The sequence below is a fragment of the Bos javanicus genome, chromosome 9 (genome assembly GCF_032452875.1).
Source record: "Bos javanicus breed banteng chromosome 9, ARS-OSU_banteng_1.0, whole genome shotgun sequence".
Taxonomy (NCBI): Eukaryota; Metazoa; Chordata; class Mammalia; order Artiodactyla; family Bovidae; genus Bos; species Bos javanicus.
This window is the reverse complement of record NC_083876.1, coordinates 9,663,223-9,676,952: the sequence shown is the minus strand read 5'-3', so window position 1 is coordinate 9,676,952 and position 13,730 is coordinate 9,663,223. Positions and strand designations below refer to the sequence as shown.

The following is a 13,730-nucleotide window of genomic DNA, read 5'->3' as shown; positions in this document are numbered from 1 at the left end:
TAAAAAAGTAAATAAATAAAATAAGCAGAAGAAATGAACAGACTTTTTTTTTCCAAAGAAACCATAAATCCCTGGTGGTCCAGTGGCTAAGACTCCATGCTCCTAATGGAGCGGGGCCAAGTTTGATCCCTGGTCAGGGAACTAGATCCCACATTCCACAACTAAGAGTTCACACAATGCAACTAAAAGATCCCACATTCCTCAAGGAAGATTGAAGATCCTGCACGCTGCTAACCAAATAAATGATAAGTAAGTAAAAACACTAAAGAGGAAGACATACAAATGACCAACAGGTATATAAAATGATGCTCAACATCACTAATCATCACAAATTATTCATTTACAGGGAAATGTAAACCAAAAGCATAAGAGCTATCTCTTCATACTTGTTAGATTGGTTATTTAAAAAAAAAAATCCAGAGATAACAAATGTTATGATGTGAAAAGAGATGTTAGGATGTGAAAAGAGAACAGTAGTGTGCACTGTTGGTGGGAAATGCGAATTGGTGCAGTTACTATAAAAAACAGTATGGAGGATCTGCAAAAAATTAAAAACAGAATTTCTGCATGATCCAGCAATCCCACTCCCAGATATATATTTGAAAGAAATGAAATCAGTATCTCAAAGAAAGTTTTGTATGCACATTTTCATTGCAGCATTATTCACAATTGTCAAGATGTGGAAATAATCCAAGTGTTTGTCAGTGCATGAACAGATAAAGAAAATGCAGTGTATATATTCACAATGGAGTATTATTCAGCCATAACAAGATGGAAATTCTGTCATCTGCAGCAATATGGATGAACCTGGAGGGCATTATGCTATACAAAATAAGTCAGACAGAGAAAAGACAAATACTGGATGTTATCACTTACATGTAGAAACAAAACAAAATCAATTTGGGGGACCTTTCCTGATGATTCAGTGGTTTAGACTCCTCACTCCCAATGCAGAGAGCTTGAATTCAATCCCTATTAAGAGAACTAGACCCTGCACATGACAACTAAGACCCAGCACAGCTAACTTTAAAAAAAAAGTGAATTTCACAGACAGAAATTCTTTTAGTTATAAGAAAAGTAAGTTCTGAGGATCTCATGCATAGCATTATGACTATAGCTAGTAATAAAGTACTGTATACTTAAAATTTGTTAAGAATAAATCTTAAGCCTTCTTTACCACAAACAATGTGCTAATTATCTTGATTATGGCCATTTTTCCACATTGTTATCTGTATAACAAATCACATATTTATATGTATTATATAGTGTATATATGTATATATATAAAACAAATCATGCTGTACACTTTTAATATGTAAAATTATGTTTGTTAATTATTCCTTGATAAAGCTGAAAAAATAAGCAAATAAAAAGTCCAGAAAAAATAAGTCTTTCTAGCTTTTTTTTCAACAGGCAACTTTAAGAAATACAATAGAGCAAGACATTTAGTTTACTAGATTAAGGAAGTTCAAAAAGGGAGGACCAATCCATCTTATACCACTAGTTGTTTTAACCTCTGTTTCCTAGAAAGTAGACTTACAAAAGACCTATTGACAATAAATATATACGTTAACATATACAAAAGGCCAAGAAGAAAATTTATTTTTCCTTTTTAAAAGAAATATACATCTTTTTGGTCATAAGCAATATGAGCATTTTGACAGTCTTCAAAAACATAAACTCTTCATCATGTAAAATTCATTAAATTTTTAACATTAACCAGTTTTTCATTTTTAACATTAACCATTAACCAGCATTTCAGTATCCACTGTATGCTAAGAAAGTTAATCTTCAGCACATCAGGTTGTCAGGATATATTTTTAAATTTCAAAAAAAAACTAAATGGTGCTCAACATAGCTTTATGCTGTTGTTGTTCAGTCAGTAATTGTGTCTGACTCTTTGCAACCCACATACTGCAGCACGCCAGACTTCCCTGTCTTCATTATCTCCTGGAGTCTGCCCAAGTCACATCCACTGAGTTAGTGAAGCCATCCAGTCAACTCATCCTCTGTTACCCTCTTCACCTTCTGCCCACAATCTTCCCCAGCATCAGGGTCTTTTCAAATGAGTCAGCTCTTCACATCAGGTGGCCAAAGTATTGGAGTTTCAGCATCAGTCCTTCCAATGAATATTCAGGGTTGTTTTTCTTTAGGATTGACTGGTTTGATCTCCTTACTTTCCAAGGGACTCTCAAGTCTTCTCCAACACCACAACTGGAAAGCATCAATTCTTCAGCCCTTAGCCATCTTTACTGTCCAGCTCTCACATCCCTGTATGACTACTGGAAAAACCATGGCTTTAACTAGACGGACCTTTGTGGGCAAAGTAATGTCTCTGCTTTTTAATATGCTGTCTAGGTTTGTCATAGCTTTTCTTCCAGGAGAAATTATCTGTTAATTTCATGGCTACAGTCACCATTTACAGTGATTTGGGAGCCCAAGAAAATAAAATCTGCCATTGTTTACACTTTTCTCCCATTTATTTGCCATGAGGTGATGGGACTGGATGCCATGCTCTTAGTTTTTTGAATGCTGAGTTTTAAGACAGCCTTTTCACTCTCTTTCACCCTCATCAAGAGGCTCTTTTGTTCCTCTTCACTTTCTGCCATTAGAGTGGCATCATCTGTATATCTGAAGTTGTTGATATTTCTCCCGGCAATCTTGAGTCCAGCTTGTGATTCATCCAGCCCAGCATTTCACATGATGTATTTTGCACAGAAGTTAAATAAGCAGGGTGACAATATACAGGCTTGACATACTCCTTTCCCAATTCTGAACCAGTCCACTGCTCCATGTCCAGTTTTAACTGTTCCTTCTTGACCTTCATACAGGTTTCTCAGGAAGACAGGTAAGGTAGTCTGGTGTTCCCATCTCTTTTGAGAATTTTCCACAGTTTGTTGTAATCTACACAAAGACTTTAGTATAGTCAGTAAAGCAGAAGTAGATGTTTTTCTGGAATTCTCTTTTGTTTTTTGTGAGCCAAGAGATGCTGGCAATTTGATCTCAGGTTCTTCTACCTTTTTAAAATTCAGCTTGTACATCTGAAAGTTTTTGGCTCATTAACTGCTGAAGCCTAGCTTGAAGGATTTTGAGCATTACCTTGCTAGCATGTGAAATGAGCACAATTGTACAGTAGTTTGAACATTCTTTGGCTTTGCCTTTCTTTGGGATTGGAATGAAAACTGACTTTTCCCAGTGCTGTGGCTACTGCTGAGTTTTCCAAATTTGCTGGAATATTAAGTGCAGCACTTTAACTGCATCATCTTTTAGGGTTTGAAAGAGCTCAGCTGGAATTCCATCACCTTTACTAGCTTTGTTCAAAGTCACGCTACCTAAGGCCCCCTTGACTTCACATTCCAGGATGTCTGGTTCTAGGTGACTGACTGCACCATCGTGGTTATCCGGGTCATTAAGATCTTTTCTGTATAGCTCTTCTGTGTATTCTTGCCACCTCTTTTCAATCTCTTCTGATTCTGTTAGGTCCCTGTCGTTTCCAACCTTTATTGTGCCCATCTTTGCATGAAATGTTCCCTTGGTATCTCTGATCTTCTTCAAGAGATCTCTAGTCTTTCCCATTCTATTGTTTTCCTCTATTTCATCACATTGTTCACTTAAGAAGGCTTTCTCATCTCCACTTGTTATTCTCTGGAAGCTTGCACTCAGTTGGATATATCTTTCCCTTTCACTTCTCTTCTTTCCTCAGCTATTTGTAAGGCCTCTTCAGACAATCATTTGCCTTCTTGCATTTCTTTTTCTTGGGGAAAGTTTTGGTGACTGCTTCTGGTACAGTGTTATGAACCTCTGTCCATAGTTCTTCAAGCACTCTGTCTACCAGATTCAATCCCCTGAATCTATTCGTCATTTTCACCGTATACTCATAAGGAATTTGATTTAGGTCATACTTGAATGGGCAAGTGGTTTTCTCTACTTTCTCTTCAATTTAGGCCTGAATTTGGCAGGAAGTTCATGATCTGAGCCACAGTCAGCTCCAGGTCTTGTTTTTTCTGACTGTATAAAGCTTGTCCATCTTTGACTGCAAAGAATTAATCTATCTGGCTTTTCGGCCAGAACCGTCATCTTCCAGTAATTCGCTAAAATGAGCAATACAAAGGAATGGGTACTGTTCAAAAAGGAATGCCCCACAAATGTTACCATGGCAAAACTGGGAGTCTACAGTTTTACCCAGCATGCTGTTGGCATCACTGTAAACAAACAAGGGCAAGATTCTTGCCAAGAGAATTAATGTGCATATCGAGCATATTAAGCACTCTAAGAGCCGAGATAACTTCCTGAAACGTGTGAAGGAAAATGATCAGAAAAAGAAGGAAGCCAAAGAGAAAGGGACTTGGGTTCAGCTGAAGTGCCAGTCTGCTCCACCCAGAGAAGCACACTTTGTGAGGACCAATGGAAAGGAACCCAAACTGTTGGAGCCCCTTCCCTATGAGTTCATGGCCTGAGGGGTGTAAAAATAAAGACCTGGGCTGTACAAATGTTTCTCTTAATTGAGTAGAGGTGTTGTGCCTAAATTCAGTGGGTAATGTCTTTTCAAATTTAATGTTTTTTCTTCCTGAAAGATGTGAGATAGTTTGTTGTTCAGTATACTCCATTTTTTAATAAACTGCCAGATATTATTTAAAAAAAAAGAATTAATCAATCTGATTTTTCTATTGACCATCTGATGATGTCCATGTACAGAGTAGTCTCTTAAGTTGCTGGAAGAGGGTATCTGCTATGACCAGTATGTTCTCTTGGCAAAATTCTGTTAGCCTTTGTCCTGCTTCATTTTGTACTCCAAGGCCATACTTGCCTATTACTCTAGGTAACTCTTGACTTTCTAATTCTGCACCCCCAGAATTGAGCATCATTTCTGCTTGGCCCAGCCTCTTCATTCTTTCTGGAGCTATTCTTCTGTTCTTCTCCAGTTACTGGATACCTACCTATCTGGGGGGCTCATCTCTCAGTGTTATGTCTTTTTTCCTTTTCATACTGTTCATAGTGTTCTCGAGGCAAGAATACTAAAGTGGTGTGCCATTCTCTTCTCCAGTGGACCATGTTTTGTTCAAACTCTCCACCATGACCCATCTATCTTGGGTGGTCCTGTACAGAATGGCTCATAGCTTCACTGACCTAGCTTTATATTAGGTATTTTTTAATGTTTTGTGATGCATTGAAAACTATTAATTCATATTAGAAATGAAAACTCTCCAGTATGTTTCATTAATCATTGTATTTTCTAACTGCTTAATAGAGTATACTGTATCAAGAAAGCTGAAAAAAATGCCCAATGATGACATCAGGGCCACTAGTTTTGGCTCAAATCCTTTAATGCTAGAGTGTCTCCTTAGAATATGAGTAAATAAGAGAGCTGTTGCTGCTGCTAAGTCACTTCAGTCATGTCCGACTCTGTGTGACCCCATAGACGGAAGCCCACCAGGCTCCTCCGTCCCTGGGATTCTCCAGGCAAGAACACTGGAGTGGGTTGCCATTTCCTTCTCCAATGCAGGAAAGTAAAAAGTGAAAGTGAAGTCGCTCAGTCGTGTCCGACCCTCAGCGACCCCATGGACTGCAGCCTTCCAGGCTCCTCCGTTCATGGGATTTTCCAGGCAGGAGTACTGGAGTGGGGTGCCAGTTATAATATGTCTATTTTATACTTTCTGATCCTTTATTTTCTCATTAATCAAGTAAAAAAAAAGTAGGTGAAAAAATAATCTCAAAACGCATACTATAAAACTTTATCAGAAAACAGCTTTGTGATCATATATCAAATTATGTGTTCACATTCACTATGCATTTGTTAAAAGTACATATTACATGATATAATTGATATCACCCTTACTTATGTTTGTTTTCAGGAAATTTCACAAACTTTCTTTTACTTGCTCATCCTAAGAAACCTAAGATGGAGACAAGGAATATATAATCAAGCCTGTTTTACTGAGGCCTCAAATATATTTCTTATATGAAGTATGAGAATGATGCTCTTTGGCACCTTGTATTCATAATTAAGAGATATAAATAATTATGAAAAGTTATTATTGGTCATTATAATCTTGCTTCAGTTTTATTTTTTTTAATTGAGAATATTCCTTGGCTTACCTGCTGCATGTAGCAAACTAGCTTCTACTCTGTGAGGAACTCTTGGTGGAATTTTCATAGATGCACGAATCTGGTAAAAACTAAAGCAAAAGAGACAAAAAAAGTCACTTCCAAATATTCAAAAAATACGCAAAGCCTCTATTTCTACATATCAATATGTATTAAAAAATAAAGTTCATCTGCTTTATCAATCTCCCACAGTATTTACTATTGGTGGAAAACAGTGTACCAGATCCACATACAGATCAAACATTACAACTGCATTGCATATAACCCCAAGAGAAACAGGCAAATGTAAAGACAGAAACATTCTTACTTTAAATAAGAGAATGTCATAACAATAATAGGAGTTACTAAGGATTCTAAGGATTTCACTGCTTAATCTGATTTATTTTTTCATTTAAAAGACAATAAAAATATTCTTAAGCACAATTTTGAGAAAACACAGGATTAATAACAAACAGTTTTAAAAATTGGTTTCATACCATAAGACATGTATTATGCTGAAAGAACTCAGTTTTATTCAAGGTCAGTGCTATTCCGTTTAGTTTATGTACTTTTACTTGCATAAATCTAATGGTCATTAACAATCAGTTTAAATAGAAAAAATTATGAGGTAAAAACAAATGCTTCTGTTTTAACATCATTACACTACAAGTTTGTGCATGTAATGGAGGATATATGTATCTATGTATACAAACACACACACACAAAGGGTTACTAAAAGCTAAATGATGATTATAAATCAGGGATGAGTTTAGATGGACACTAGAGAGTTGAATATTTAATCTTCATTTTTTTCTTTAATGATTTCCTAGGCAAGAGTATAAATCTATAAATAATACAAAGATTATTTAAAATACATAAATTTATTACTATGATTTCTAGGAAAGCATGGCGCTGGATAGAATATATGGACAACACCAGATTTTTAAAGAGTGAAAGAAAGAGTGGTCAATTAAATTTAGAACCTTTAAAATCACAATTTGGACTTAAAGAGAACTGGCAAAATGCCACAGAGATAACATCTATCTCTGTGGAGTTAAGATTAAGATGAGGTCACTCTGAAAACATGAGATGACTGAGAACAAAAATCAAAGTGGAAAAAGCAGGAACTTTGGCATTAGATAGCAAAGTTTTAATTTTAATTAAAGATTAAATCAAACACTGATATTTTAAAATATTCAGATATGCCATATAAGAGCTAAGAATAAACAACTGATATGTTTCATTTTAAACGTCTTAAACACAGGAACTATGACCTACTTATACGTGTACACCCACAATTATAATTGTACACATTAGTTCAAAGACATTTAAACAACACTGCATTTACTGTATACCATTCAGTTCAGTTCAGTTAAGGCACTCAGTCATGTCCAACTCTTTGCAACCCCATGAACCGCAACACGTCAGGCCTCCCTGTCCATCACTAACTCCCGGAGTTCACTCAAACTCACGTCCATCGATTCAGTGATGCCATCCAGCCATCTCATCCTGTTGTCTCCTTCTCCTCCTGCCCCCAATACCTCCCAGCATCAGAGCCCAGCATCAGAGTCTTTTCCAATGAGTCAACTCTTCACATGAGGTAGCCAAAGTACTGGAGTTTCAGCTTTAGCATCAGTCCTTCCAAAGAACACCCAGGGCTGATCTCCTTTAGAATGGACTGGTTGGATCTCCTTGCAGTCCAAGGGACTCTCAAGAGTCTTCTCCAACACCACAGTTCAAAAGCATCAATTCTTCCGCGCTCAGCTTTCTTCACAGTCCAACTCTCACATCCATACACGACCACGGGAACAACCATAGCCTTGACTAGATGGACCTTTGTTCGCAAAGTAATGTCTCTGCTTTTGAATATGTTATCTAGGTTGGTCATAACTTTTCTTCCAAGGAGTAAGTGTCTTTTAATTTCATGGCTGCAGTCACCATCTGCAGTGATTTTGGAGCCCAGAAAAATAAAGTCTGACACTGTTTCCACTGTTTCCCCATCTATTTCCCATGAAGTGATGGGACCAGATGCCATGATCTTCGTTTTCTGAATGTTGAGCTGTAAGCCAACTTTTTCACTCTCCTCTTTCACTTTCATCAACAGGCTCTTTAGTTCCTCTTCACTTTCTGCCATAAGGGTGGTGTCATCTGCATATCTGAAGTTATTGATATTTCTCCCAGCAGTCTTGATTCCAGCTTGTACTTCTTCCAGCCCAGCGTTGATGATGTACTCTGCATGTAAGTTAAATAAGCAGGGTGACAATATACAGCCTTGACATACTCCTTTTCCTATTTGGAACCAGTCTGTTGTTCCATGTCCAGTTCTAACTGTTGCTTCCTGACCTGCATATAGGTTTCTCAAGAGGTAGGTCAGGTGGTCTGGTATTCCCATCTCTTTCATTTTCCACAGTGTACTGTAATCCACACAGTCAAAGGCTTTGGCATAGTCAGTAAAGCAGAAATAGATGTTTTTCCAGAACTCTCTTGCTTTTTCCATGATCCAGTGGATGCTGGAAATTTGATCTCTGGTTCCTCTGCCTTTTCTAAAACCAGCTTGAACATCAGGAAGTTCACGGTTCACATATTGCTGAAGCCTGGCTTGGAGAATTTTGAGCATTACTTTACTAGCGTGTCAGATGAGTGCAATTGTGAGGTAGTTTGAGCATTCTTTGGCATTGCCTTTCTTTGGGATTGGAATGAAAACTGACCTTTTCCAGTCCTGTGGCCACTGCTGAGTTTTCCAAAAGTGCAGCACTTTCACAGCATTATCTTTCATGAAACTGTATGCAATTAGAGTATCTTATTTAAAATTCCCTGAACTTAAATTTGAGTGTGTACATATAACACACACATGTACCATTAATTCGTGACTTATAGAGGACCCACCAATGTGTTAGCCACTGGGCTAAGTACTAGAGACACAGGGAAAACAAACCACTGGTAGTAATTACATACGTTATTTTAAACGATGTTCCTTTTGCATTTGTAACAGCAGCCTATTATGACTCTAAATACATTTTTTAAATTAGAATTAATGGTACTTTAAGGTACAAATCTCCAAAAATGAGGAAAACTTTCAATTGTGTGTGTGACTGTGCACATGTTAACTATTTTTTACATTAAATATCAAGCAGTAAAATTTTTGAAATACAGGATAAAATAGTTCCTTTTTAAGGGCCATGGAGAAGGCAATGGCACCCCACTCCAGTACTCTTGCCTGGGAAATCCCATGGACGCAAGAGCCTGGTAGGCTATAGTCCATGGGGTCGCAAAGAGTTGGACACGACTGAGCGACTTCCCTTTCACTTTTCACTTTCATGCACTGGAGAAGGAAATGGCAACCCACTCCAGTTTTCTTGCCTGGAGAATCCCAGGGACGGGGGAGCCTGGTGGGCTGCTGTCTATGGGGTCATACAGAGTCGGACACGACTGAAGCGACTTAGCAGCAGCAGCAGCAAGGGCCATGGTGAGCTAGGCTATTTAGAACTTCTTGCTTAGAAAACAACCCAAACTGCTAAATAAAGTATTAAAATGTATCTTTATAAGATTATTGAAGAAGCAACAAAATAGTGTGGAATTATCAAAAAATTCAGTCAGGCAGGCAACGCAATGAAGCCGTTTCTGTCCTGAGGGAATTTGCTGATCCATTCAGACAAATCTTACTTTCACTTTTAAAAACCTGAGTTATATTCCTAATATATAAAGAGAATCTAAAAACAGAGAAAAAGACCAATTAACCTAAAAAAAGGGGGAAAAATATATTAATAAATAGTTCACCAAAAAAGAAATGCAAATGTCTCTTAAATACATGAAAAAATGTTCAATCTTATTTATAATTTTAAAAACCACGAATTAAAACTATAATGAGCTATCTTTTCTCATCTATCACATTGAGGGAAATTCAATTTGACAAAATACTCTGTTGGTGACAGTCTGGGCAAAAAGGAATTCTGCACTGCTGGAGACGTAAAAGGGTGCAAACCATGTGAAACAATTTAGCCACAAAGAGCAAAAACACACATATTTACTCTCTGACCTAGCATCACACTTGTTAGACGATCTCCCAAAGATACTTTAGCAAAAATTTTCAATGAGGTAGCATAAGGCTATTCACTGAAGTATTAACTGCAACAAGAAAACTCGAGAAAAAAATGTCTATCAATAAAGGACTGGCTGAATAAACTATGGTGCAGTACCATACAGTTATAAAACATAATCTTATATACATATATACATATATCTATATATGTGTGTGTGCATACTAAGTCACTTCAGCCATGTCTGACTCTGCGACCCTGTGGACCATACTGCCAGGCTCCTGTGTCCTAGGGATTCTCCAGGCAAGAATACTGGAGTGGGTTGGCATGCAGGGGATCTTCCCAACCCAGGGATCAAACCCATGCCTCATATGTCTCCTGCACTGGCAGGCAGGTTCTTTACCACTAGCATATCTACATCTATATTTAGCATATCTATATATACTACAAAGCAGTGGTCTCTAAGATACATTTTTTAAAGACAAAAGCAAGTGCAGAATATGTATATTATGCTACCTTTCTTTGAGAATAAAGGATATGATTATGTATTTTTTGCCTTTTAAAAAAAGTAATAAAAAGGAAGAAGGACATACACAAAACTAATAAAAAGTAAAATGGCTTTTATAGGTGGGGAGATGGGGAAATGAGGGTGAAGAGAAGCAACAGGGATGAAAATAAGACCCTTTTCAATGAATGTACTTCAGAGTTTTTATTTTGGAATCATAAAATCTTTTTATAAAAAAGCAAAATACATTAACTTTAAAAAGCAATCCCTTAAACGACCCTAAAATAACTGAACTTAATGTGTATCTACTTAATTGCAATTTCACAGAGTACTTTCAAGTGATTTTTAAAACACAGTACTTTCAGTGCCTGTTCCTCATGGGATATACAATAAAAGAAAACCCCAAAGAGGTTCCAAACAACATTAATAGTCTTGCTGGTTATGTTGCTACCATTATTTCGAAATTATTTTAGACATATCCACACACATATGAATAAAGCAATGACTAATTATGTTATTAGGAACCAAGACTTTCAGTGTAAGTGAAAAGAGACAGAAATATAAAATTAAAAAAATAAATCAAAAGTTAGAACAGGAAAATAGTAAAAATTTATGAAGTATTTTTCTTTAAAAAAATTTGTGTCAACTGAGAAGGCCTAGAAACAATGATTCAATAAAAATGTGTACTTTTAACATGTATGTTATGATCTCTAAACACTATTTCCCACTAAAAGGAACTAGAGCCCCTAGGCTGATTCTAAATCTAGAACAGAGAATATCACTAGAGTCTGGAACAACTAGCAATAGTAGGAGATGAACACTGCCTGCATTATCCCATGAGAAGTTTGCAGAAATCAACCTACAGGCCTCCCTCTGAACATCAGGAAGAGTCATGACGCAGTATAACCCATCAAGTATGATAAAAATACTTTGCCCACCTGATGCGAAGAACTGACTCACTGGAAAAGCCCATGATGTTGGGAAAGATTGAAGGTGGGAGGAGAAGGGGACAACAGAAGATGAGATAGTTGGATGGCATTGCTGACTCGATGCACATGAGTTTGAGTAAGCTCTGGGAGTTGGTGATGGACAGGGAAGCCTGGCGTGTGGCAGGCCATGGCATCACAGACGGTCAGACAGGACTGAGAGACGACAACAACATTCACAGATATTTTATGTTTTAAAAGTTGAAGGTTTGTAGCAACCACGCGTCAAGTGTCTATTGGCATGATTTTCTCAATAGCATTCACTCACTTTGTGTCTCAGTGTCATATTCTGATAATTCAGGCTGTATTTCAAACTTTTTCATTGTTATTGTATTTGTTACGGTGATCTGTGATCAGTGAACTTTGATGTTACTCTTGTCATTGTTTTGTGGTACCAGGAACCACTCATATTAGGCAGTGAACTGAAACTTTTCTGGCAGTCCAGTGGTTAAGACTCTGCTTCCACTGCAGGGGGCACAGGTTTGATCTCTGGTTGGGGAACTAAGATCCCCCATGCCATGTGGCCAAAAAGCATAAATAAATAAAATTGGGCCAAATTTTTTTTAACAGAAAATTAAAAAAAAAAAAAAAGACACTCAACTAATAAATACTGTGCGTGTTTTGAGAGCTCTACCAACTGGCTGTACCCCTCCCTCTCCCTCTCCCCAAGCCTCCCAGTTAAGACACACAATATTGAAATTAGGCCAATTAATAATCCTACAATGGCCTCTAAGTGAAAGGAAGAGCTGGTTGTTTTTCACTTTAAATCAAAAGCTTAGTGAGGAAGGCACGTTCAAGGGAGAAAACTCAGCCTCTTGTGCCAAACAGATAGCCAAGCTGTAGATTCAAAGGAAAAGCCCTGACAGAAATTTACAAGTGCTACTCCAGTGAACACATGAATGAAAAGAAAGCAAACAACCTTACTGCTGATATGAATAATGTTTTAGTGGTCTGAAGAGAAGATGAAACCAGCTATACCATTCCCTTTTGCCAAAGTCTAAAACCAGAGCAAGGCCCTAAATACCTTCAATTCTACAAAGGCTGAGTGAAGCAAGGAAGCTGTAGAAGGGAAGTTTGAAGCCAGCAGAGGCTGGTTCATGACATTTAAGCAAAGAGGCCAACTCAGTGACATAGAAGTGCAAGGTGAAGCTTGCACTTGAAGTCACCCAGGAGATCTAGCTAAGACAATTCATGAGGATGGCTACTCTAAACAACAGATTTTCAATGCAGACAAAACAGTCTTCTATTGGAAAAAGATGCTATCTAGAAGTTTCATAGCTGGAGAGAAGTCAATGCCTGGCTTCAAAGCGTCAAAGAACTGGCTGATTCTCTTGTTAGGAGCTAATGCAGCTGGTGACTTAACTTGAAGTCAATGCTCATTTACCATTCTGAAAGTTCTAGAGCTAAATCTCTGCTGGTGCTTTATATATGAAACAACAAAGACTGGATGACATAACATCTGCTTACAATATGATTTACTGAATATTTTAAGCCCACTGTTGGAACCTACTGCCCAGAAAAAAAGATGACTTTCAAAATGTTACTGCTCACTGAAAATGTACCTGGTTCCCTAAGAGCTCTGATGAACAACAAGATTAAAGTTGTTTTCATTACTGAGAACATAACATCTATTCTGCAGCCTATGGATCAAGGAGTAAGGCTATAGCTTCCAGAGACAGTAATTCCTCTGGTGGATCTGTACAAGGTGAATTGAAAACCTTCCAGAAAGAATTAATCATTCTAGATGCCATTAAGAATATTCATGATTTATGGGAAGAGGTCAAAACACCAATATTAAAATAGGAGTTGGGGCCTTCCCTGGTGAGCCAGTGGCTAAGACTCTTCGCTCCCAATGCAGGAAGCCCAGAGTTTGATACCTGGTCAGGGAATCAGATCCCACATGCTGCAACTAAAGAGCGTGAGTGTAGCAACTAAGATCTGGTAAGGCCAAAGAAATAAATAAATGTTTAGAAAATATAAAATAAGGAGTTTGGAAGAAGCTGATTCCAACTTTCATGGATGACTTTGTGGGGTTTGAAACTTCAGTAGAGGGACTAAGATGCAAATGTGGTTAAGACAGCAAGAGAACCAGAATTCGAAGTGGAGCCTGAGATGTGC

General features: G+C 37.6%; 1 protein-coding gene across 6 annotated transcripts in view; it reads right to left on the bottom strand.

The window, feature by feature from the left end:
- FAM135A (family with sequence similarity 135 member A) overlaps window positions 1-13,730 on the bottom strand; it is a 154,208-nt gene that overhangs the window by 105,538 nt on the left and 34,940 nt on the right. For all 6 annotated transcript variants that reach the window (XM_061427131.1, XM_061427136.1, XM_061427132.1 and 3 more), the window contains one exon: window positions 6,097-6,176. In XM_061427131.1, coding sequence (XP_061283115.1) covers window positions 6,097-6,176 — 80 coding nt within the window. The remainder of the gene's footprint in view (window positions 1-6,096; window positions 6,177-13,730) is intronic.